This window comes from Canis lupus, chromosome X (assembly GCF_048164855.1).
Source record: "Canis lupus baileyi chromosome X, mCanLup2.hap1, whole genome shotgun sequence".
Taxonomy (NCBI): Eukaryota; Metazoa; Chordata; class Mammalia; order Carnivora; family Canidae; genus Canis; species Canis lupus.
Window position 1 is genome coordinate 110,667,426 of NC_132876.1, and position 24,954 is coordinate 110,692,379.

The window sequence follows — 24,954 nt, forward strand, 5'->3', positions numbered from 1 at the left end:
TTTGTTCCTTTTTAGCTGCCTGCCTGTTCCTCCCAGATGCTTCCTATCTCCCCTCTTCCTGCCCCCCGTTCCCTTTGCTGTTGGTGTCTGTTTCCGCATCACTGAAATGGTCAGGGTAATCCTGTGCTGCCTCACCAAGAAATAATTGATGATAGTAAAGTGCCTTGAAAAGGCTGAGTAAATACCTAGTCTTTTGAATGAAAATGATGTCCCTTGTTCCATTTAAGGAAAATCCAAATCCCAATTTTAGTTTGAGCTCTTGGGGCGATGGGTAGAGAGGGAGGGAGGAGGAAAATTTCACTTGAATATTTTATTGCCCCTCTCTTTGGGTTAATAGAAATGATTGTTGTAACTTTAGTAACTAACACTGGAGGATGCAAGGGATCCTCTACTATTAAAGTTATTAATCGCCTCTAGTCTTCCCCCCCCCCCCCAGGTTACCCTGTCTGCTCCACCTTTCCCCCTTTATGCCAGCTCTATTCTGATTCCAGCTGTGAATGGAAATCTGAGGTCATTTTCTCTTTCAGTTCACCTCTCTGGGAGTTTCTTTGTCTCCTCATAGTCATATTCCTGGTTTTTAGGATATGCAAGATATGAACAAAATGAGCTCTGCCAGCCATCAGGGTTAGAGCTATTGAGGCTGTGGTTGTGAATATAGGTCTGACATTGCCAGGAGATGTTTTGCAGCTTGGAGTGAGCAAATCAGGCACCCCTAAGAATTTTAAGAACATTATTCATGTCTGAAAATTACTACAAAATATCTTAGGATTTGAAGTGATTGTTAATTTCAGGAACCAAAAACCTGGAAATTTTGAAAATGGCAGATGTTGATGATTTTGAAAGAAAAAGTTCACCCTTCCCTGGGTTAGGGTCTTAATATTTGTGATCCTTTTGTCTTAGGGAAATAGATGAAAAAAAACCTGCTGTTTATCTGATGTTAGAATGGGCTGATATAATTTAGTGGTAAGTGTTCCAGGCTCTAACTAGTTTGGGCACTGGTTACTCTAAGTATGGAAATGCCTTTACTATAGTGATAACATCTCATTTTTAAAAAGATAACAGAGGTGATGGTTCTTTAAAGCCAGATAACTTGAGAAAAATTTTAGAAACTAAGATTTGGAGTGTGTGTGTGTGTGTGTGTGTATTATATATATATATATATATATATATATATATATATATATATATTCTTTGCTTTTCATTTCATGAGTAAAGCATTTTTGCTTGTTTTGTCTTTATGTTGTCTAATTTAAGTAAACGTTGGCCACCTTGGAAGTAATAATATGAGTGATTTTTTTTTTTATGCTGAATGGTTTCTACTAAACATATATCCCTAAACCTTTTCCCTACTTTCATTTTTTGGGCATATAGTGGAAAGGTTTTGACATAAAAATGAGGATGTCTTATTGCATGACACGTGAAAGATTTGAGAATCTGCTAAGCAGTTTATATGAGGATACTATTCAATTTAATTTTATACTCATCTCCCTAACTAAGCTAGATGAATTCCTTATTTAACCAAAGAGGGGGAACAAAAGAAATAAGCTTTTTTATGAGTAAAGAGCTGGGAAACATTTGAAGATAGCATTTGACTACGTACTACTTGTGACCTGTGTTTATGGCTGTGGCTCTGCCCCTTCCTAAGTTTATAGGAGCAAATTGTTGTAAGAGCGGAAAGAAAGTGCCCACCTTTTGTGGTAATGTGCTATTGTAAACTTCAGAAGGGACAGATGTATTGCAATTCTAGGGCATACCTTTAGGATACTTTCTTTTCTCAGGGAAAGGTTGGTGGGACTCTCTTTGCTTCTTGTCTTTCGAATACATATTTAATTTTTCTCAACCTCTGTTTCTCATAAGGATTAACTGGTGCAGAATTCCAGTCATAAAGAGCTTCGTTTGCTTGGTATGTACGTTGTAGCCTTGGCATAGTCTTTTAAATTCAATATGTGTATTGAAAGAGTTCTTATTTTCTTTATCATTTGGTCACTTTTCTCACCTTTCATCATTTTTAGGTAATTTAAGATTTTGATCATATATGTAGTTTTAAGGTAACTGTGGTTGAATCACATGTGTTTTTTTCTGTTATCTTGCTTCTCTGTACAGTTGTAAACATGCTTTTTACTGTGAAACTGTTGTTTTTTTTTCTTTCATTTGAAAGATTTAAAGTATTATTTGGATTATTTCTCAATATAAATGTTTTTTGAAAAATAATGATCAGTATTATCTTAATTTTTTATTAACTTGGTAGAGTTTCATAAATCTGTTCAAATGGAGCACATTATCTTTGATAGTTATTAAAAGAATTAAAATGCAGTACTTGATACTGGTAAGTACCTTTAAATATTGCTTTGTTTTATTATTATTTTTTATTTTTTTATTTTTTTAAATATTGCTTTGTTTTAGATTAGAAACTCTGATTTGAGAATTTCTTGAGTTGAGATTTTGAGAGGTTTCAGAAATACTTAATGAATAATTTACTGACACCTGCCTCACATTTTAAGTATTGTCAGGGATGTTTAGTTTTCTGGTCACTTCAGACTGGTTTATTGCATGCTTTTCTGTAGTCTGTTGTCTAGCAGGGATTGTTGTTGTCATCATTTCCATTATTTCTTGTAGGGCTGGTGTTAGAAACCATAAATCTAGACTGCTGTGATAATAGGAACAGGCTGTAACCTGACCCAGTTCTTTTGTCAAAATGTCGCACCGAGAGCTGCCTGTAGTAAATTGACATGCCCTGCTATTAACTTCAGTCCTCCGCAAATGTCGGTGGGCAGCAGGTCTTTGGGCAATTAGCCTGTGGCTGTGCTTTAAAACCTTAGGAATTTACAACTATAAACTGGGATTTTGGCAACCCTTGACTTGTCTTTCATTTATCTGTTTTCTGACATAACATACTTAAGTAAATGCATAGCTTTCAGATAAATTATTTTAAGATTGTAAGTATTTTAACTTGTAAGCTATAATTTTTGAAGTAAATTAAAAATTCTTAAAAATAGTTATTTTCTTCTTGGGTTGTTTTGAAACAGAAAAAGATTAATTTATAACTTTTTTGGGGTAGACTTTACTAAAGTATAATTAAAATTGCTCCTCTAGAAACCTTAATTTCCTCCAGGAGGCTAGATTTGATAAATCTTCACTACCAAAAATGTTCATTCTTAATATTGATATTCACGATTCAAAGATGGAATTTTATTTTTAAAGGTAATTACAACATTATAATTCAGAGGTTTTTTTATGATTTATAGAGATATCAGAAAATGGGAAATTTATTTATTTGAGTGAATTGAGTAGGTGTTTGTGAGATCTTTAAGTAATGAATCATGTCCAATTCCAACAAGTTTTATATGGCTATATGATGGATATATATACTTTTTCTGTCCTGTATTAGGATAATCACCATTACCAGAAACAAAAAAAAAAGTTGAGAAAGTTAAAAGAGCCAGCTACTCTTTGTCGAAGGAAAATATATAGCTATAATATAGCTATAATGTATTTCATTTAAATCAGTATGAGTTTTTGCATTTAGGTATAAATGTGAAATACTTTTTACAACCAAAGTAATAAACTATTTTCAAGTCAAAATGAAAAACTTAAAGGTGCTATCTTAGTGCAGTTAACTCAGGCCTCCCTATCATCATCTTATATATTGACTGGGCAGCAGAGAAGAGCTTTTTTGTTCGTTACGCAGTTTTGAAAACAGTGTCTTTATAACAAGATAGACTAAAAAAGAAAAGTTTTACTTATCCTCTTTCAGTAGTATTTTCTGCTGAATTATGTGTGTGTATAACTTTATCACTTAGTCCAACATTTTCTTTAAAACTACCAACAAGCATATTTGAACCTCTCCTGGCCTTGAAATTTCTTATACTATTGATATACTCAAGGGAATAAAGGGAATATAATGAAATATTTATGCAACCAAGTTATTTTATGTGTAGTGACTGTGTCTTTTCCTTTTTGTGTGTGTGAATATTGGTTTAAAGCATGTGTTTTAATTCCAACTGTAATGTAATTGGAATGTATAAACTGAATTCTGGTACAGCATATATTCCTACCTATTCTCCCTGAAAAACCCATTTACAATAGTGATCAATTTATACTGGGGCCTGTCTTTTTGAGACCTCGAACATCCTGGAAATCAAATTCAGAGTAAAAAATTAAAGGTTTATCAGATGTTGGGGAGAGGATAGATGTGGGGAGTAGGGGACTGTCTCATATCTTACCGAATTTTCTCCTTGGCCCATTGACCTAGACTTGTATAAATTAAACCATAGCAGATTAAACATTGCAGGAAGGAACAGAGAAGAACAATAACAGCCAGCTCCCCCCCCCATTTTTTAAAAACCACAATGTTCTGGGACTATGTGGTTTAGGTATAAGTAGCCAGTAGCACAGCAGATTATATTTACTCATTTAGCAAACATTTGGGGGGGCCCTACATGTGATAGACACTGTGGATAGATACTGGAGAATACAAAGATGAACCAGACACAATACTGCCCCTAAAAGCTTATTTCTGCCAAGGGAGATAAGGCATGTACACAAACACAATAGAAGAAATTTTAGCAAAAATGGTTGAGAATTCAAGGACCTACGTCCAGTCTAACTTGGTGATCTTGTGCAGATCTTTGAGCCTCAATATTCTTAACTTTCAAATGAACATTAATAACTAACAACCCTACAGGTTTGTAATAGGCTTTAGATAAGAAAAATGTATATAAAGGCCCTAGTAGGATACCAGATATTTAGCAAGAGTTCAATAAGTGACACCTCATAGTATTTGTTATTGCCATTTTATCCCTACTGTCATTAAACCCTAGGGACCATAATTTTTATCTTCTCATGATTCACTCATGGATCCATTCTATGGACAGTGTATTGAAACTGTCTTTTTGGTGCCTTAACAGACTTAGGTTTGAATCATTTTTCTTTTACTGCCAGCTTTCTGATCTTCAAGAATCAGCAGAACTTGGTAATTGATAAGAAACTGGACAAAGGAAGAAGAGAATCAAAGATGACTTCTAATTCAGAAAGATTGGGTATTAGTCATGTTTATTAAAAAAGGAAGCAGAGGAAGAGTCACTTATTTTGGAAGGCAAAAGAGTGATTTCTTTCTTTCTTTTTAAGATTTTATTTATTCATGAGAGACACACAGAGAGAGGCAGAGACATAGGCAGAGGGAAAAGCAGGCTCCCTGTAGGGAGCCTGATGTGGGACTCGATCCCATGACCCTTGGATCATTACCTGAGCCAAAGGCAGATGCTCAATCACTGAGCCACCCAGGCGCCCCTAAATATGTAGTCTTTGTAGTGGTTGTGAGGCATTTAGACTGACATTCAATAGGCTATACTAGAAATTTTGGAGGGAGACTGAGGCTAGAAATACTGATATAGGAGTTATCCACAGAGGGATGTTGCATCACGATAGACTAGAATGAGATTCTAGACTCTAAAATTACTAGAATCTAGAGGAATAGAGTGAGTGACTACAGAAGATCAATGGCTAGGAAAGGAGGAAGAAGTAGAGAGGGATAAGAGAGGTAGGGCAAACCAGAGAACCTGAGGCTCAGAGACAAGAGGAGCTTGGAATGAGGGGTGTAAAACACTGAAACACTGAAACGGGGTATGATGCCTGGGAGGTAATTATGGTTTTGGGAAGTACTTCTGAGGAAAGAAGAAAGATTGCACAAAGTAAAGTATCCCAGCAACTCTTTGTATTTTGAATGTTGTTATATTTATTACCAAAATCTTAGTCATCAGGAAAAGGTTAGTCTGGTAAATATATATTCGAGAATCTTTTCTTCAGGATGCCCAGGTGGCTCAGTGTTTGAGTGCCTGCCTTTGGCTCAGGGTGTGGTCCCGGAGTCCTGGGATCAAGTCCCACATCAGGCTCCCGGAGTCCTGGGATCAAGTCCCACATCAGGCTCCCTACGGAGAGCCTGCTTCTCCCTCTGCCTATGTCTCTGCCTCTCTCTCTCTGTGTCTCTCATGAATAAATACATTAAAAAATCTTAAAAAAAAAAAAAGAATCTTTTCCTCACCGATAAAAATATGATGTTGTCTCAATTTAAGGTCACTTTACTCCTTCAAAAAATGTGTATTTTAATATTTGCCAAATGAGAGGTTCAGCAAACAAGTCTAATAATAAATGCTTAAGTTTGGACATTACATATTTCTGCATATGGGACTTCTGTCTGGGAAATAACCAGCAAACTTTGCTGCTGATGTGGGAACAAATTTATCTTTTTCAGTTTAACATCTGTATTTTGTTTTTTTTTAATACCTTCTTAGGTTGAGATTCTGTATAAGTCCATCCATTTTATAACCTCTGACCAATGGCCTAAAGTTGAAAAGGGCCCTGGGAGATTTCTTTCTTGTCAGACTTGTTAAGTTCCTGTCCTTGTCAGAATGTTTACCCTAATTGACCCTTCAGATAGTGGTCTCTAATTAGAGACTCAAGGTGTATTACCTTGTCTTCAAAACAAAACAAAATGGAAAAGCAAAACAAATAACCTGAAACAAACAAGTTATGGAAAGGCCCTTGTAATCTTCAAATTATAGACCCATTAACTTGATAAAAATAGTTCTTTAAAACTCTTTCTCCAAAAAAAAAAAAAAAAAACAACCCAGAATTTTCCTCAGGATCATGTAAGATCAATGGGAATTTTAAGTTTAATAATTCCACTATTAATCATTGTTTAATCCTACTGAGAAAATGACTGAAGACAATGCAGGAATTTTCAAAGCATTTGTTGATCTCTTATCAGCTCTTAATTCTATAACAAGATACAATCTTCCAAACAAATGGTTTTGTAAAGATCCCAGAATATCAATGCTTGTTCAAAGTCTGCTAAATACAGTAGCTAGATTTCATGTAACTGTGGTATGTTGGTAAAGGAAATGTCAGTGTCAGACACTTATTAAATAGTTTTAACATACTAACTTTTCTTGTGGCTGATTTATATATGAAAAAAAATTTAAAAAAATTTTTTTAACACCATGAAGTTGCTTCTTATATGCATTCAGTGAAGGAGCTTCTCTATATCCTGGCAAAAACAAAACAAAGTGTTTAGTTTTTTTTCTTGCCCAAATTTTCTCTCTCATATGATGTGGAGAATTACTTTGGGAGTCTTACTTGAGTCTTTCTTAAAAGTGCTGAAGCAGTTCAAATTATATTGAGAGCAAAATTAAGCTTTTCTGTTGTTTCTGTGTAGACGATGACTGTGTAAGATACGTTTTTATTTCTAAAAGAATGTTAGGTTCTTAATTTTTTCCAGAAAGACAGCAGCTGTGCTATCTGCATATCTGGTATGTAAGTCCTATAGATATGTTCTTAGATGCACAGCATATCTTTATTTGAGGCACTGGGGATTCAACTATGAATTGATGCTAGTAGTATTTACCAGTGGATCATGCTCTATTCCTTTGACTTCTATAATCTCTACCTTTGTATTGTGACAAAAGACATAGGTGAATTACAGTGTAAAGCTGGGGCATTTTCAGAGGGACAATAGAACTTTTTATGTTTTCTCAAATTATACTCAAAGATAGTTTGTTAAATTAACCAGTATTCCTTTACATCAGGATCTGTACATATTCCTCCTAGTACTCAGTCCTAGGAAAGTGTTTATTTTTCCCATTGAATTTGTATGTATTTTTATCTTGTAGTGAAGCTTATATGGACCAGAGAGAAATTAACCATTCAGGTTGAGTACTCTTATTTTCCAACTGGTACATTTTTATTTGTACCTTTTTTTTTTAAGGGTGGGGAGGGCCAGGAGAGAGAATCCCAAGCAGGACCCATGCCCAGCGCAGAGCCCAACACAGGGCTGGATCTCACCACCCTGCAATCATGAACAGAACCAAAATAAAGGGTTGGTTGCTTAACCTACTGAGCCACCCAGGTGCCCTGGTGTTTATCCCTTTTTAGATTACAAAATAAGCACTAATTTTTCAAAAGCACTGTTTTAAGTGCTAATCTTGAGAATAGTGAGGTTTTTTTTTTTTTGTGAGTTTTTCCTTATGGCATGAACTTTTGTTTTTTAATTTTTTTTATTTTTAAAAAAGATTTTATTTATTTATTCATGAGAGAGAGAGAGAGAGAGAGAGGGGCAGAGACACAGGCAGAGGGAGAAGCAGGCTCCATGCAGGGAGCCCGATGTGGGACTCGATCCCAGATCTCCAGGATCACACCCTGGGCTGAAGGTGGCGCTAAACCACTGAGCCACCTGGGCTGCCCAGGCATGAACTTTTAAAAGGCATTTAATATTGTCCAATTTTAATTTTAGCTAAATGTGTTGGTTTTATGAGTTATAATATGGGAAGAATTTTATTGAAAGATTATTGATATATGGAATTTGGAAAGTGTATATTTAAAAGTGATTCAAATGTGTATTACATATGGATTTACGTATGTGATTTTTAACAATTGAAAGGATATATGCCAGATGGTTAACAGCAGGTATTGTTTGATGGTAGGATTATAGGTGATTTTCCCCCCCTTATCTGTCTTCTAATTTTTTTGGGGGGATGATGAGCATGTAAAAAAAATAATAACCGATTTTAGTTTCTAGGAGTCCACAAAGGCCATTTTGGTTCACAAAGGGCCAAAAGCTATTTTCAGTACTCAAAACCCCTAAAGGAAATTCATGAATAGTTAGGACTCAAAGTTGTCCAACACAGGGTGACATCAAGTTTCTTTTGGCTTTAGCTAGAATGTATGTTTTCTGATAATGCTGGTTAGTAGATGGTAGCTATTTTCTTTGGTAATTATGTGTCTAGGCATTATAGAAAGCATGTATTTATATATTTATTTGCTTATTACTGCTTAATTTAAGAGTGACTTAAATATAGTGTTTCTGTTTCTTGAAACAACACCTTTTTGGTCTATACTTCAGAAGAGAATAATTAAGTAATGCTCAGGAATCAAAGAAGGATCATAGTGTCATTTTGTAACATAATTAATGTTAAGTGTTAATGCTGAAACTGTCTCATCTCAGGCAATTTTAATTAGGACAGATGAGGTGGGATAGAAGTCAGTCTTTGAACTTCCATTTATTTATGATACTATGCTTGGTGCTCTACCTACACTATCTCATTTTAATTTTCATGACGACACTATGAAGTGTAAGTGGTATTAGCCTTACTTTACGCAAGGGAAAACCAAGATGAAGTAACTTGTGATAGTTTTAAGCACTCGAAATATTTCTATGTAATTCATATAGCTACCACTAACCATTGCAGCATAAGTTGTTTAAGAATATATAATTTGTGGGACACCTGGATGGCTCACTTGGTTAAGTGTCTGTCCTTGGCTCAGGTCATGATCCCAGGGTCCTGGGATCAAGCCCTACATCAGGCTCCCTGCTAAGTGGGGAGCCTGCTTCTCCTTCTCGCTCTGCCCCTCCCCCTGCTTGTGCATGCTTGTGGGCGCACGCTCTCTCTCCCTGCACTCTCTCAAATAAATAAAATCTTAAAAAATATGTATATAATTTGTTAATCATATGCTACAGGCCAGCATTGAGTACAGAGCTGCTGCTTTTTTTTTTTTTTTTTTTTTTTTTTTTTTAATTCATGAGAGACAGAGAGAGGCAAAGGGAGAAGCAGACTCCCCATGGGGAGCCTGATGTGGGACTCCATCCCAGGACCCTGGGGTCATACTGACTGAGCCACCTAGGTGCCCCACTTTCTTTTATTATTTAATTCATACTGTTGTAAAATGTTCAAATAATGCATAAAAATAAAGGGAAGAAAATTAAGGTCACCTAAAATATCACCACCCTGTGAGATAAAAAAAGGAAGATCACTGAAATATTTTTGTATTACTTTATGCAAACTTGCATACAATTTTATACAAATAGGATAATATCATGCAAGATGTATTCATAAAACACACCCCCTTCCCTTTAGGACACACTATCATCTTTATCTTCCTGGGTAAACCTTATTAATAACCTGTTAAGGGCAGCCTGGGTGGCTCAGCAGTTTAGCGCCGCCTTCAGCCCAGGGCCTGATCCTGGAGACCGGGGATCCAGTCCCATGTCAGGCTCCCTGCCTGGAGCCTGCTTCTCCCTCTGCCTGTGCCTCTGCCTCTCTCTCTCTCTCTCTCTCTCTCTCTCTCTCTCTGTGTCTCTCATGAATAAATAAATAAAATCTTTAAAAAAAAATAACCTGTTAAGTGTTCTGTATTTCTCTCCATGCTTAAATAATCTTTTACTCATTTAACCATATGCAAACCTATACATTTATATGTTTATAGTGAAAATTTTAGTCACTATCAGTGAACATTTGAGAACTTTTTAAAGCGCAAGTCTTTGTGCTAGCTGTGGGTGAGCTACAAGAAAGAATAATGTGTGGCCTATATTCTCAATCACTTAATATGTGAGAAGAGATGAGTAGGTAAACAACTTGTATTTTACAAGATGTGTCTTGATATGTGGTAAATGTTGGGTGAAGACACAGCCTGAGAACCTTGCAGGGGAGCTTCCATAGGGCAGAAGCTTGCCTTCTTGTTGATTCATATGGGCATAAGCTCCTGACACGTGGGATTATGCTCACTTGTCAGTAAATAAGTGTCTGTAAATAAAGTCATGTGTTCAAGTGAAACAAAAAAAATATTCTGTTGATTGGTTTAAATGGGTTATAATTTGAGATCTGTTGAGAGAAGCAGTTTGTGTATTTGCTTTATTTCTTTGGCATGGAATTATCCCTTCTCCCATTAGGGAATTACATTTTTTTTCCTTTAAAGTTTGGGTATTTTGTAAGGAGGAGGATGTAATATTTTGCTATATGATTCATGGCATTTTTAAAAAAGATGTTATTTATTTATTCATGAGAGACACACAGAGAGAGAGGGGCAGAGACACAGGCAAAGGGGGAAGCAGGCTCCATGCAGGGAGCCTGATGTGGGACTCGATTCTGGGACCCCACGATCATGCCCTGGGCTGAAGGCAGGCGCTAAACTGCTGGGCCACCCAGGGATCCTATGCATGGCATTTTGAAGTTTAAGATAGCTTAAGTAAGTAGTACTTTCTAATACAGAAGTTATTATTTGCTCAAAAGTAAGCTTAAGGGGTGCCTGAGTGGCTTAGTCTGTTAAGTGGTAGACTCTTGATTTCGGCTCAGGTCATGATCTTGGGGTCCTGGAATTGAGCTCCATGTTGGGCTTTGCACTCATTGGGGAGTCTCCTTGAGTATTCTCTCACTCTCTGTCCCTTTGTCCCTCTCCCTGCTCACAGTCTGTCTTTCTCTAAAATAAATAAATAATTTTTTTTAAAAAGTAAGCTTAAGCATTCACTTGATTTTACATCTAGTGCCTAGATTGAATGAGAGTTTACACATTTGCATTGTGCCTGGGTGGCTCAGTTGGTTGAGTATCCCACTTTTGTGTTTGGCTCATGTCATGATCTCAGAGTCATTCAGAATGAGCCCCACATCATGCTCCACACTAGGGGTGGAGCCTGCTCAAGATTCTTTCTTCCTCTGTCCTTCCCTAACCACTCCACCCCCTGCGCCCTTTCTTTCTCTCTCTTTAAAGATTTTATTTATTTATGTGTGAGAGAGAAAAAGCACAGTGGAGAGAGGGAGAGGGAGAAGCAGACTCCCTACTGGGCAGGAATTCCCTCCCCCCAACATAGGGCTTGATTCCAGGACTCTGGGGTCATGACCTGAGCTGAAGTTAGCAGCTTAATCGGCTGAGCCACCCAGGCATTCCCCTCTCTCTCTCTTAGAAAAAGAAAAAAGAATTTATGCATTTGCATATGCCAAATATAAACCTTTGATAGTAGAAGTATTAGGGAGAATCAGGAGGGAAAAACAAATCAATGAAATATATGAATTTCAGAATATTTGAAAAGAAATATTTTATTAAAGATTGGTAGATACTCAAGTATTCAGTTTGAATCTACCTTGTGTTTAGCACTGTTCTGGGTGCTGTGGAATATATATAAAGGAAATAAAAACAGGACCAGGGTCACATTTTCTGTCTCTTTAAAAAATATATTTATTTATTTTAGAGAGACAGAATGTGTGTGCACCCTTGAACACAGAGGAGTGAGTGGCAGAGGGAGAGGGAGAGAGAATCTCCAGCCGACTTGGTCCTTAGCACAGAGCCCCATATGGAACTTGATCTCATGACCCTGAGCTCAAGATGTGAGCCAAAACCAAGAGTCCATTGCTTAACTGGCTGTGCCATCCAGGTGCCCCAGGTCATATTCTCTTAAAGGGAAGACTATTTCATTTAATATTACTGGCATAGTGAAACATGGAAACTACATAGCTTAAGAGGGAAAGCAATAAAAGTTGTCTATAGTGAAAGAAGAATGTTTAGGACAAATAATTTTAATTTTATTGTGACCCTGAAAGAATCCTTAAATTACCAAGCTCACATTTTAAAAATTTTATTTCATTTTATTTCCTTTCATTTTTTTTTTATTGGTGTTCAATTTACTAACATACAGAATAACACCCAGTGTTTCCTTTCAAATATAGTTAATATACAGTGTTATATTAGTGTCAGGTGTACAATATAGTGATTCCGCAGTTCCATACATCACCCAGTGCTCATCATGACAAGTGCACTCCTTAATCCCCTTCACCTATTCACTCATCCCCCTACCCACCTCCCCTCTGGTAACCTTCAGTTTGTTCTTTATGGTTAAGAGAGTCTGAATGGTGTCTTCAAACAACTCACTGCACTTTAACACCATGAGGACTGAAAGGGAAAGCTTATTGAGTCACTGACTCGTGCCCTCATAAACAGTTCGAGTTCTTTTTGTGTATCGAAGGCTTTATTTGGCATGACTTTGGACTTCACAAGAGATACATCTGCTCACTGGTGTTGAGTGACTATGATAATTGAAAAGGAAAAGTTTCCAAACTCTGAAAGAGTTGATCTTATCTAATATGGCTAATCTCAAACTAAAGGGATCTGGAATTCTTCTTGTCTTTATCTGGGGATAAGTGGTGTTTATTTTATTCCTTGGTCTGCGGTTGTACCTTTAAAATAAGTGGTTTGGATTCCAAAGCACTGATTTTGAAGTTAAGAGTGTTTGCATTGTTGGGACGCCTGGGTGGCTCAGTGGTTGAGCATCTGTCTTTGGCTCAGGTTGTGATCCCCGGGTGTCCGGGGACCAAGTCTCACATCCGGCTCCCTGCAGGGGACCTGCTTCTCCCTCTGCCTATGTCTCTGCCTCTCTCTGTTTCTCATGAATAAATAATACAATAAAATCTTAAAAAAAAAAGGATTTTTGCATTGCATTTAACTCTAAGAAAGTTCTGTCTTTACTTATTTTATACCCACCAGCAGAGTATGAGAGTTCTAGTTGTTCCATATCCTTATCAACATTTGGTATTGTCAGTCTTTTTAATTTTAGCCATTTATGTAATGGTATCTCATTGTGGTTTTAATTTGTGTTTCCTCAAGTACTAATGATGGTGAGCATCGTTTCACATGCTTGTTGGCCATTTGTGTATCTTCTTTAGCAAAGGCACCATTCAAATCTTTTGCCAATTGTGTTTTTTTAAAAGATTTTATTTATTGTTTACTTGAGAGAGAGAGAGAGAGAAAGAGAGAGAGAGAGAGAGAGAGAGAGAATAAGTGGGGGGAGGGGCAAAGAGAGAGAGAGAGAAGCGGACTCCTTGCTGAGCAGGGAGCCCAATGTGGGACTCAATCCTAGGACCCTGGGATCATGATCTGAGCCAAAGGCAGATGCCTAAGCGACTGAGCCACCCAGGCACCCCCAATTATGGTTTTATAGGGCTGTTTACCATTTAAAAATTGAGTTCTTTATGAATTGAGTAAGAGTTCTTTATGTATTCTGGATCTTTTATTGGATACATATTTTGCAAATATTTTTTCCCATTCTGTGGCTTATCCTTTTCTCAACAGTATCATTTGAAGAGCAGTTGTTTTGATAAAATCCAGTATATCAGTTTTTTCTCTGGTGTGTTGTGCTTCTCTGTGTCATATTTAAGAAGTCATAGCCTAACTTAGAGTCAGTCACAAGGTCTCTGTGTTTTCTTCTAGAAGTTTTATAGTTGGAGGCTTTGCATTTAGATTTATGATCTTTATTGAGATAATTTTTGTGTATTAACTTTTTTTTTGCAAATTATGCCTTTATTTTATTAAAAAAGCTTTATTCATGGTGATGTTTTTTATTAGAGTAAGAGAAAAATGGAAGACATCCTTAATGCATATAAATAAGGACTTAGAGAATTTACTTAGGTAAATTATGGTACAGCCACATCATAGAATATGAAAAGGAAATGTCCAGATGTAAAAAATAAGGAGAGATAAGCACTTGAGTTGATTTCTTTTGATTTGCAAATATAGTCTATTTATTTATTAATTTTTTAAATTGGAGTTCAATTTGCCAACATAAAGCATATCACCCAGTGCTCATCCTATCAAGTGCCCCCATCAGTGCCTGTCACCCAGTCACCCCATCCTCCTGCCCACCTCCCCTTTCATTACCCCTTGTTCATTTCCCAGAGTTAGGTGTCTCTCCTGTTCTGTCTCCCTCACTGATATTTCCCACTCATTTTCTCTCCTTTCCCCTTCATTCCCTTTCACCATTTTTTATATTCCCCAAATGAATGAGACCATATAATGTTTGTCCTTCTCTGATTGACTTATTTACTCAGCATAATACCCTCCAGTTCCATCCTCGTTGAAGCAAATGGTGGGTATTTGTTGTTTCTAATGGCTGAGGAATATTCCATTATATACATAGACCACAGCTTCTTTATCCATTCATCTTTTGATGGACACCGAGGCTCCTTCCACAGTTTGGCTATTGTGGACATTGCTGCTATAAACATCTGGGTGCAGGTGTCCCGGCGACTCGCTGCATCTGTATCTTAGGGGAAAATCCCCAGCAGTGTAATTGCTGGGTCGTAGGGCAGATCTATTTTTAACTCTTGGAGGAACCTCCACACAGTTTTCCACAGTGGCTGCACCAGTTCCCATTCCCACCAACAGTGCAGGAGGGTTCCCCTTTCTCCACATCCTCTCCAACATTTGTTGTTTCCTGCCTTGTTCATTTTCCCCATTCTCACTGGTGTGAGGTGGTATCTCATGGCGGTTTTGATTTGTATTTCCCTGATGGCCGGTGATGCGGAGCATTTTCTCATGTGCTTGTTGGCCATGTGTATGTCTTCCTCTGTGAGATTTCTGTTCATGTCTTTTGTCCATTTCAGGATTGGATTGTTTGTTTTCTGAGTGTTGAGTTTAGTAAGTTCTTTATAGATCTTGGATACTAGCCTTTTATCTGATAGGTCATTTGCAAATATATTCTCCCATTCTGTAGGTTGTCTTTTAGTTTTGTGGACTGTTTCTTTTGCTGTGCAGAAGCTTTTTATCTTGATGAAGTCCCAATAGTTCATTTTTGCTTTTGTTTCTCTTGCTTTCATGGATGAATCTTGCAAGAAGTTGCTGTGGCCAAGTTCAAAAAGGGTGTTGCCTGTGTTCTCCTCTAGGATTTTGATGGAATCTTGTCTCACATTTAGATCTTTCATCCATTTTTAGTTTATCTTTGTGTATGGTGTAAGAGAATGGTCTAGTTTCATTCTTCTGCACTTGGCTGTTCAATTTTCCCAGCACTTGGCTGTCCTTTCTCCAGTGGATGGTCTTTCCTGCTTTGACGAATATTAGTTGACCATAGAGTTGAGGGCCTATTTCTGGGTATTTTTAAAATACTTATTAGAGAGAGAGAGAGAGAGAGAGAGAGAGAGAGAGAGAAATATACGTGCATACGCACAAACTGGATGAGGGGCAGAGGGAGGAGCAGGGAGCCTGATGTAGGGCTTGACCATGACCTGAGCCGAGGGCAGATGCTTTACCGACTGAGTCACCCAGGTGCCCCTGTGTATTAACTTCTGTAGTAAGTGTTGTTTTTCATTTTTTTTGTACATGAAAATGTTCCAGTACCATTTGTTAAAAAAAAGAAAAAAAACCCCCAAACTGTCCGTTCTTCATTAAATTACCTTGGCGCTTGTATTGAAAATCTTTTTTGTATGTGGGTGTGTGTATGTGTTGAAAATCTAAAAAAAAAGAAAAAGAAAAAGAAAGAAAAAGAAAATCTATTCACCATATATATGTGCATCTTTCAGGACTTTATTCTGTGTCCTTGGTGTATATGTCAGTCCTTGTGCAATATCACTCTATCTTGATTAAATATTGCCTTTGGATAAATTATTAAATCCAGTTTATTAATATTTTCTTTTATGGTTAGTACATTTCTATGTCTATCTAAGAAATTTGTGTGCATGGTACATGGATTTGTTTATTTAAGTCTTCAAAGATTTACTTTTAATCATCTCTATACATATATCTTCACCTTCTAGAATTACAAGATTACTTATTCAACTAATGGGAGCAACTGATAACACTTGAGATCAAGAATTCAGTTATGGTTGAGAGATTTGAGAGAAGGGCATAGAAACCTAGGTATACCTTTGATGTGTGACCCATCCCTCAGTTTTTCAACTGAGCCCCTTTGTAAGTAGTGGGACTTATTTTAATGTAATAACAACTTTTTGCCCTCTGATTAGAGTTGGTCAGTGCCTTCACTCCTTCATCTCCCTTTACTTTCTGCTTCAATTCAGCACGTTCTATATATTTCATTTTGTCTTTTTCCTTTAGCCACTTGGCTGTGGTCTTTAATTGAAAACATCCTCACTCACAGTAGTATTGAATATTCAATTCATTTGATTTTTTTTAAAGATTTCATTTATTTATTTATTCATGAGAGACACACAGAGAGAGGCAGAGACACAGGCAGAGGGAGAAGCAGGCTCCATGCAGGGAGCCCGACGTGGTACTCCATCACAGGTCTCCCTGGGCTGAAGGCCTGCTAAACCACCGAGCCACCCGGGCTGCCCTCATTTGATTATTCTAATCTGACTTTCAGGGCTGATATCTCAAAAGGGGAGGTTGTGCTTTGTGAGTCATTTATGTATGTGGGTGGCTCCTGAAGGCATGGGTCCTGAGAGACTGCAGAGGGAGATGAGAGCCCAGAAGGAACCTGAGCAACTCTAGCATTTCATAATCAAGTAGAGGAGGCAGGAGCCTCTTTAGTGTCTGCTCATTTTGTGTCTTTTTTTTTCCTTTTTATTTATTTATTTATTTTTTATTTTGTGTCTTCAACCTGAAATTCCTTTCTTTGTCTTCTCTGCTTATTGAAATACTCATCTTTAAAGGATCAGTTCAAGTGCCACTCCTTTTGAAAAGGCTTCTTTTATATTCCCAGTTAATTGTGCTTTGTGTCTTTGCACAGAGCACCACTTTTACCTATCTTAATAGAGCTTGGGTTTTATCCTTTGTTCGGTATTTGTTAATATGTCTCTCTCACTAGATTTCCAAGTTCTTTTGTAGTAGACTGTGTATCTTCTATCTACAACAGCACCAAGCACATAGGAATTCTGTAAATATTTGTTAAATAAATGACTATATCACACCTGGAAACAGATGGTGGTAATGTAGAAAGGAACAAGAAAGGCTTTAGGAAAGTGGTGGGATTTATGTCATCTTAAAGGATGGATAGGATTTCAAGAAGCAGCAGAAGGAAGGGTATCTCATGCAGATAGAACAACATGATGAGTTTTGAGCTAGGCCACAGGATAGGTGTAGGTGGTAGATTCAGGTGGCTTTGAAATTGTGAGGGGCCTTAAATAGGCCCAGCAGAAAATTTTTTATTCAGTTTGGTAGTCAGTGAAATTACTGAAGCAGGTAGGTGGTTTGGGCAGAAAGTCCATATCTTTTTTTTTTTTTTTTTTTAAAGATTTTATTTATTTGAGAGAGAGAGAGAGAGAGAGAATGCATGCACAGAAGCAGGAGGAGAAGCAGAGAGAGAAGCGGGCTCCCCGCTGAGCAGGGAGCCTGATGCAGGGCTTGAACCCAGGACCCTGGGACCATGATCTGAGCCGAAGGCAGACACTTAACTGACTGAGCCACCCAGGCACCCCAGCAACTTAGCCCATATCTGATATGTATTGAGTAGGTTGGAGAAAGACCCTTGTGGCAAGAGGAGTTAGGTGGCTACAGTATCAGGCCAGGCAGGAGCTAATGAGTGTATAAATCAGTGCCAGGGGAAAGAGAAATGAGAGAGTAAATGTTGGCTGAATATGTGAATGAAAGAAGAGAACCTCACACATTCAGTCATGCCTGGGGTTTTAAATGCCAAGTACCTAGAAGAGTAGTGTGTTGGTAGAAGAAACAAAAATGCCAGAAGGAGCAAGTTTTGAGGAGACGTTGGCTTGAATTTAAGTCTGTTAAGTCAGAGATACAGAAGGTGTTCTAGGTGGCGAAATGAATGTGTTCTCCATGGGCTTCCTTTATTTTAATTGTTTAGTTTTTATTTAAATTCAATTAGCCAACATATAGTACATCATTAGTTTTAGATGTAGTTTTCAGTAATTCATCAGTTGCATTTAATACCCCATGCTCATCCTATCATGTGCCCTTCTTAATGCCCATCAGCCAGTTATCCCATTTCTCCCCCGGCTTCAACAACCCTAAGATCACAGGCTTCCTTTATTTATTTATTTTTTTAAAAAGATTTTATTTTTTCATGAGAGACAGAGAGAGGGAGAGAGAGAGAGAGAGAGAGAGAGAGAGGCAGAGACACAGGCAGAAGGAGAAGCAGGCTCCATGCAGGGAGCCCAACATGGGACTTGATCCCGGGGCTCCAGGATCACGCCCTGGGCCGAAGGCGGTGCTAAACCGCTGAGCCACCCAGGCCGCCCCACAGCCTTCTTTTAAATAAGAAATTACCTTGCATTATACACATAATCATGGTCTGACCACAGGCACACCTGTGAGTAATGGGAGAATAATGAGAGGTGGATATTCTATTGCCATATTAAATATTTCTGTGTATATACCTCTTTTATAGAACTCATATTGTGTTTATTCATATGCCTGTTTCTGACTGGATGGAGCTGTTGGAGGACAAGGACAGTGTATTATTTATCGTTGTTGTAGATTGCCTGGCATATTGAGGACATACAGGAAAAGTTTGAGTTAATCAATTAGTGACTCACAATACATAGATCTTTGAACAAGTAATTGTCTTGTTAGAAGACTTGACTTTTGCAGTTTTTACAAGTTTTACCAACATGGTCATGACTCTTCTACCGCTCCATAATATGGGCTTAAGTGGGTTTTCGGATAGGCCTTGATTGAATCCCAACGCTACCAATTTACCATCTGCTCTTTTTAATTCATTTAACCATAAAAATTGACCCTTTTATTTTTTATTTTTTTAAGATTTTAAAAATTTATTTATTCATGAGAGACAGAGAGAGAGAGAGAGAGAGGCAGAGACACAGGCAGAGAGAGAAGCAGGCTCCACGCAGGGAGCCCAATGCGGGACTCGATCCCGGGACACCAGGACCATGCCCTGGGCCAAAGGCAGGCACCAAACTGCTGAGCTATCCAGGGATTCCCAAATTCACCCTTTTAAAGTGTTACAATTCAGTTGTTTTTAGTGTATTTACAAGGTTGTATAACTATCACCACTATCTAATTCCAGAATGTTTTTTTTTTTTTTAAGATTTTATTTATTTATTCATGAGAGACACAGAGAGAGAGGCAGAGATACAGACAGAGGGAGAAGCAGGCTCTGTGCAGGGAGCCCGATGTGGGACTTGATCCCGGGTCTCTAGGATCAGGCCCTGTGCTGAAGGCGGTGCGAAACCGCTGAGCCACCCAGGCTGCTCCAGAATATCTTCATCACCCCAAAAAAGAGACATCTTACCCATACCCATTAGCAGTCACTCTCCCAGTCCCTCTTTTCCCAGCCTCTGTCAACTGCTAATCTTCTGAACTTTTTTTTTTAGAGGATACTCTTAATTTTTTTAAAATATTTTATTCATTTATTCATGAGAGACCGCTGAGCCACCTAGGGATCCCCCTGAACTTATTTTTATTCAAGGAAAGAAATAAACGATATAACTCTATAGCAGATTTCTAATAATAATACCCTTCAGAAATCTGCTAAAGGGAGGCATTAATTAATCTTTCTCCTTGTAGGAAAGAATACTAGAAAAGGATACCATGGGACGAACGGTGAATGAAGGTAAGATTTGCTTTCTAAACATAAGATTTTTAGTTATTCATTTGGAACGAATACCTTCTAGTAGACTGAACTTTTTGGAAAAAAAAAAGCCCTTTTAGGGCAGCCCAGGTGGCTCAGCGGTTTAGTGCAGCCTTCAGCCCAGGGTGTGACCCTGGAGACCCGGGATCGAGTCCCCACATCAGCCTCCCTGCGAGGGGCCTGCTTCTCCCTCTGCTTGTGTCTCTGCCTCTCTCTCTGTGTGTGTCTCTCATGAATGAATAAATAAATAAAATCTTTTAAAAAAAGTCCTTTTAGAAATAAAGTCATAGAAGATGTTAGGTGTTTAGAATTGTAATTTCAGAACTGAGTAGCTATTAAACATAATTTTGTCTTTCCTTCCTAGTTTTATAAGTGAGAAAACTCACACTCAGGGAGTTTAAGTGAACAGGTCATAAAATCTGTGACAGAGTCAAAATCAGAGTCCATGGGAGCCCCGGTGGCTCAGCGGTTTAGCGCCTCCTTCAGTCAAGGGCGTGGTCCTGGAGACGTGGGATCCTGCCTCTCTCTCCCTCTGTCTCTCTGTCTCTCTTATGAATAAATAAATAAAATCTTAAAAAAAAAATCAGAGTCCAGGGATCCCTGGGTGGCGCAGCGGTTTGGCGCCTGCCTTTGGCCCAGGGCGCGGTCCTGGAGACCCGGGATCGAATCCCACGTCGGGCTCCCGGTGCATGGAGCCTGCTTCTCCCTCTGCCTGTGTCTCTGCCTCTCTCTCTCTCTCACTGTGTGCCTATCATAAATAAATAAAAGTTTAAAAAAAAAATCAGAGTCCAGATCTGCTAGCCCTAATATGTTTGGTTAAAAAATGCTTCATCCTGGGGTGCCTGGGTAGTTAAGCATCTGACTCTTGATTTTGGCTCAGGTCATGATCTCAGGGTTTTGAGATAGAGCCTCGCATTGGGCTCTGTGCTGGGCATGGAGCCTGCTTAAGATTCTCTCTTCCCTCTCTCTTTTCCCTTTCCCCCTAAAAGAAAGAAAGAAAGAAACAAATAAATAAAAATAAAAAAAATGCTTCGTCTTGTCTTGCTTTAGTGAGAAGTCTGCTCACTGTCCCTTGAATATGCTGTACTCATTTGCACCCTCTGTTTTGAGTTGTATAGTTGATCCTTGAACAACATGGGTTTGAATTGCATGGGTCCACTTACGTGTGGATTTTTTTCTGATAAATATATTGGGAAATTTTTTGGAGATTTATGACAATTTGAAAAAACTTTCAAATGAACCATTTCTACACTATTAGTAGTTAAGATTTTGAGGAGTCAAAAGTTATTTGTGGATTTTCAACTGCAGGTGATGAGTATCCCTAACTCCCATGTTCTCAAGGGTCAACTAACTGTATTTTCTTTTCTATGATAGATTCTGCACACTTTTGGCATCCTAAATCCTGTTCTTTCAAGATCCAGTTCAAGTTCCGTGTCTCTTATGAGCTTTTCTGTGGCTGAATGCTGAATTTTGTCCTCTGCTGTTCCCAGTTTTGTCAAATGTTTATAGTTTGTGTAATCTTGTAACTAGATTCTCAGCTTCTCTAGAGCAGGACCATGCCTTTACAGTTTCATTTTCTTTCCTATTAGAAAATCTTACTGTAGAATTATTTAGTAAATATAAGTGTGTACTTTCTTTGTACTAGTCAAGTCATTAAATAGAAAGCAGCTTATATATCCGTCTCAAATGTTCACATATCTTGAGGAGGTACTGAGTCATAACCAGAAAGTAGATCTATTACCTTAAATTGTACACTTGGTATCATTCATAGATCCCTTCTTTGAGAAGCTTGTCATTTGACAACTTGGGCATCAATAAGGTAAAACAGTGATAGATTGTCAACACATTAAGTATGGTTAAATTCCTGAGTTCGTAATAACACAGCAAAACAAAACTGGTAATCTGTGGAGATTGCTTGGGATCCAACTCATTATTTTAAAAATTAGAAAGTAAAGGAAAAAAATAAAGTGTTGCTTGTGATTTTCCTATGTGATATGTACCTCAGGTAATTGAATTCATTGAAGAGGGGAGGTTTTTTCTATACAAGTTTTCTGGCTAATAAAGACAGGATGAAGGTGCCTGGGGTGGCTCAGTTGGTTAAGCTTCTGCCTTTGGCTCAGGTGATGATTCCAGGGTCCTGGGATCTAGTCCCACGTTGGGCTCCCTGCTCAGTGGGGAACCTGCTTCTTCCTCTTCCTTTGGCCCTCTTCCCTGCTCATGTGCACTCTCTTTCTCTCTCTCTCAAATAAATAAAGTCTGAAAAAACATAAAAACAGGATGATAAAATTAGGATACCTTCATTTTGTAACCGCTAATGAACTAATGGATCCAGGCAATAGCCATCCGTGGCTGCTTATATCACAAAAAGAAAGAGAACTAGATTATTAGGAGCCTCCTATGAGAAGTACACACCACCACCTGTGAAGTCACCATCTTTTCTCTCCCCCTCAAAAAAGCCAAACCTGAATGTGATTAAACTCTTCTGGATCAAAACACTAACACCTTATATTTAGAGAAAATATAAGGACCAAAAGAACTCTGCACCATAGGATCTAGTCCGTATAATCCAGATTGTAAAACTAAACTGGCATCATCAGCATCAAAAAATTTCCAGAGGAAGGGAGAAGAGAAAGAAAAGGAAAAGGAGCCTATAAATATCAAAAGAGACTTAAGGCACATTATCCATTGCTATATATGGACTTTATTTGGGTCTTGATTCAAAGAGACACACTTAAAATAGGACATTTGGTGAAATATGAATACTGACTGCTTATTTGATGTTATTAAGGAATTATGGTTAATTTTTCAGCATAATATTATTTTAAAAAATTAATCATTTTATATATATATATATATGGACAAAATGTGTTATTTGTAAATTCATAAGGTCTAGTGTTATTGGAGCTCCTCAACTTGGTACAGACAAAAATCTCTGCGTAGTCTTTTGAATCATGTTGTATTCCAGCTTCCTTCTTATGTTTTAAACTCTTAAAAGCGTGCAGTTTATTATTTTTTTTAATTTTAGAGAGGGGGAGAGGGGGGCAAGCTCCCTTTTGGGGCTTACATTTGAGTGGAATGAGACATACAGTAAATAAAATAAATGAGCAAATTGTAAGATACACAGTATGTTAGCGAAATTCTGTGTAGAAAATGAGGATATTAATTATAAAATTAAAACTGGGTCTTATTAGAAAATAGTTTGTAGGTTTTCTTTTTTTTAAGATTTATTTATTTGAGAGAGAGAGTGAGCGTGAATGGGGGAGGCACAGAGGGAGAGAATCTCAAGCAGACTCTCCACTGAGTGCAGAGCCTGATGCAGGACTCAATTCCACAGCCCATGAGATCATGATCTGAGCCAAAACCAAGAATCAGACATGCAACTGACTGAGCCACCCAGGTGCCCCTAGTTTATAGATTTTCTAAGAGCACTTTTAGACTTTTGCTATAGCTTTCCAGACTATTTTCTTTTTTTTTTTTAGATTCAATGGATGTCAAGAAGGAGAATCAGGAGAAACCTCCAAACTCAGGTATATCCTCTGTGCAAAATGGTAGGTTTTAAAGAAGTTCAGTACAATGTATTTTTCTTTTCACTCAGTGTTAGTATGAACTCTTACTGCTTTCAGTATAGTCTATGTATAGCAAACTCCTGTAAATATAAAACCTGAGTAATAGGAAAGGTAAAAACATTTTATTTTGAAAATTTTACTTTGGTTTTATTTTAGAGATAAATTGGTATGTGATTAAAGTAGAAAATATGCATTTCAAAAAAAAAAAAGAAAATATGCATTTCAATGCAAATTTTGCCAAATTAAAGGTATCTAGTTAATAATTGACATTTATTACCAATTAAAAATGATAATGTGATTATTAATAAAAACCCTTCTAATATTAGAATCAATGAAAATCCTTTTTTTTTTGATAGTCAAAAGATAGTTCATTGGATGAAAGCTTAGTTATTAGGAGGTTTGACAGATCTGTTCTAGAATTCTGGCCTCATTCTTTACTGGCCTTTTGACCTTGGGCACATTACTCAATGTTCTTAGTCTCTTTTTTCTTCTCTATAGCACAGGAATACTACTATTTACTTCATGGGACTGTTGTAATTAAATAAAGAAAATGAATGTAAAGCATTTATTATAATGCCTAGGTATACAGTAAATGTTCAGTAAATGTTTATTAACCTTGAGTTATTAATTCATGTTTTAAGTTCCTTATTGGGAACAGGATGTGTATAGCACTGCATCAGAGACTCAGGAGATTGAATCTAACGCATTGTACCTGCTCTTAAGGAAAACAAGAAAATTAATCATATGCACACAAAAGCTGAATAAAATAACTATAACAAACTTACTGTGTTTATCCGAGTTTTCCAGGCAAACCTTTTGCCCCTTGTTTATCTGTGGTACCTGTCCTGCCAGCCCCACTCTTGGGGTAGTTCACCTATGACTTTCTGTTCCTACAGGAAGACAGCCTATAGAGGTAATCTCCATGGAATCATTCTTTCTTTCTCTTTCTTTCTTTCTTTCTTTCTTTCTTTCTTTCTTTCTTTCTTTCTTTCTTTCTTTCTTTCTTTCTTTCTTCTTTCTTTTCTTTTCTTTTCTTTTCTTTTCTTTTCTTTTCTTTTCTTTTCTTTTCTTTTAAGATTTTATTTATTTATTCATGAGAGACAGAAAGAGAGGCAGAGACATGGGCAGAGGGAGAAGCAGGCTACCTGTGGGGAGCCTGCTGCGGGATTCAATCCCAGGACCCCGGGATCACATGCATGAGCAGGGGAAGGAGCAGAGGGAGAAGGAGAGAGACAGTCCTTAAGCAGACCCCACCGAGCATGGAGCCCCACATGGGGCTTGATCCTATGACTC

General features: G+C 37.6%; 1 protein-coding gene across 10 annotated transcripts in view; it reads left to right on the plus strand.

Annotated features, from left to right (window-relative positions):
* Positions 1–24,954, plus strand: part of SCML2 (Scm polycomb group protein like 2) — a 100,065-nt gene that overhangs the window by 2,679 nt on the left and 72,432 nt on the right. The window contains exons 2-4 of one of the 10 annotated variants that reach the window (XM_072818140.1): positions 20,032–20,077; positions 23,575–23,643; positions 24,461–24,574. In XM_072818140.1, coding sequence (XP_072674241.1) covers positions 20,056–20,077; positions 23,575–23,643; positions 24,461–24,574 — 205 coding nt within the window. In that variant the 5' untranslated portion in view covers positions 20,032–20,055. Of the gene's footprint in view, positions 1–1,857; positions 1,904–20,031; positions 20,078–23,574; positions 23,644–24,460; positions 24,575–24,954 lie in introns of those variants that run through there. The other 9 variants (XM_072818150.1, XM_072818141.1, XM_072818143.1 and 6 more) reach the window with 9 other exon arrangements.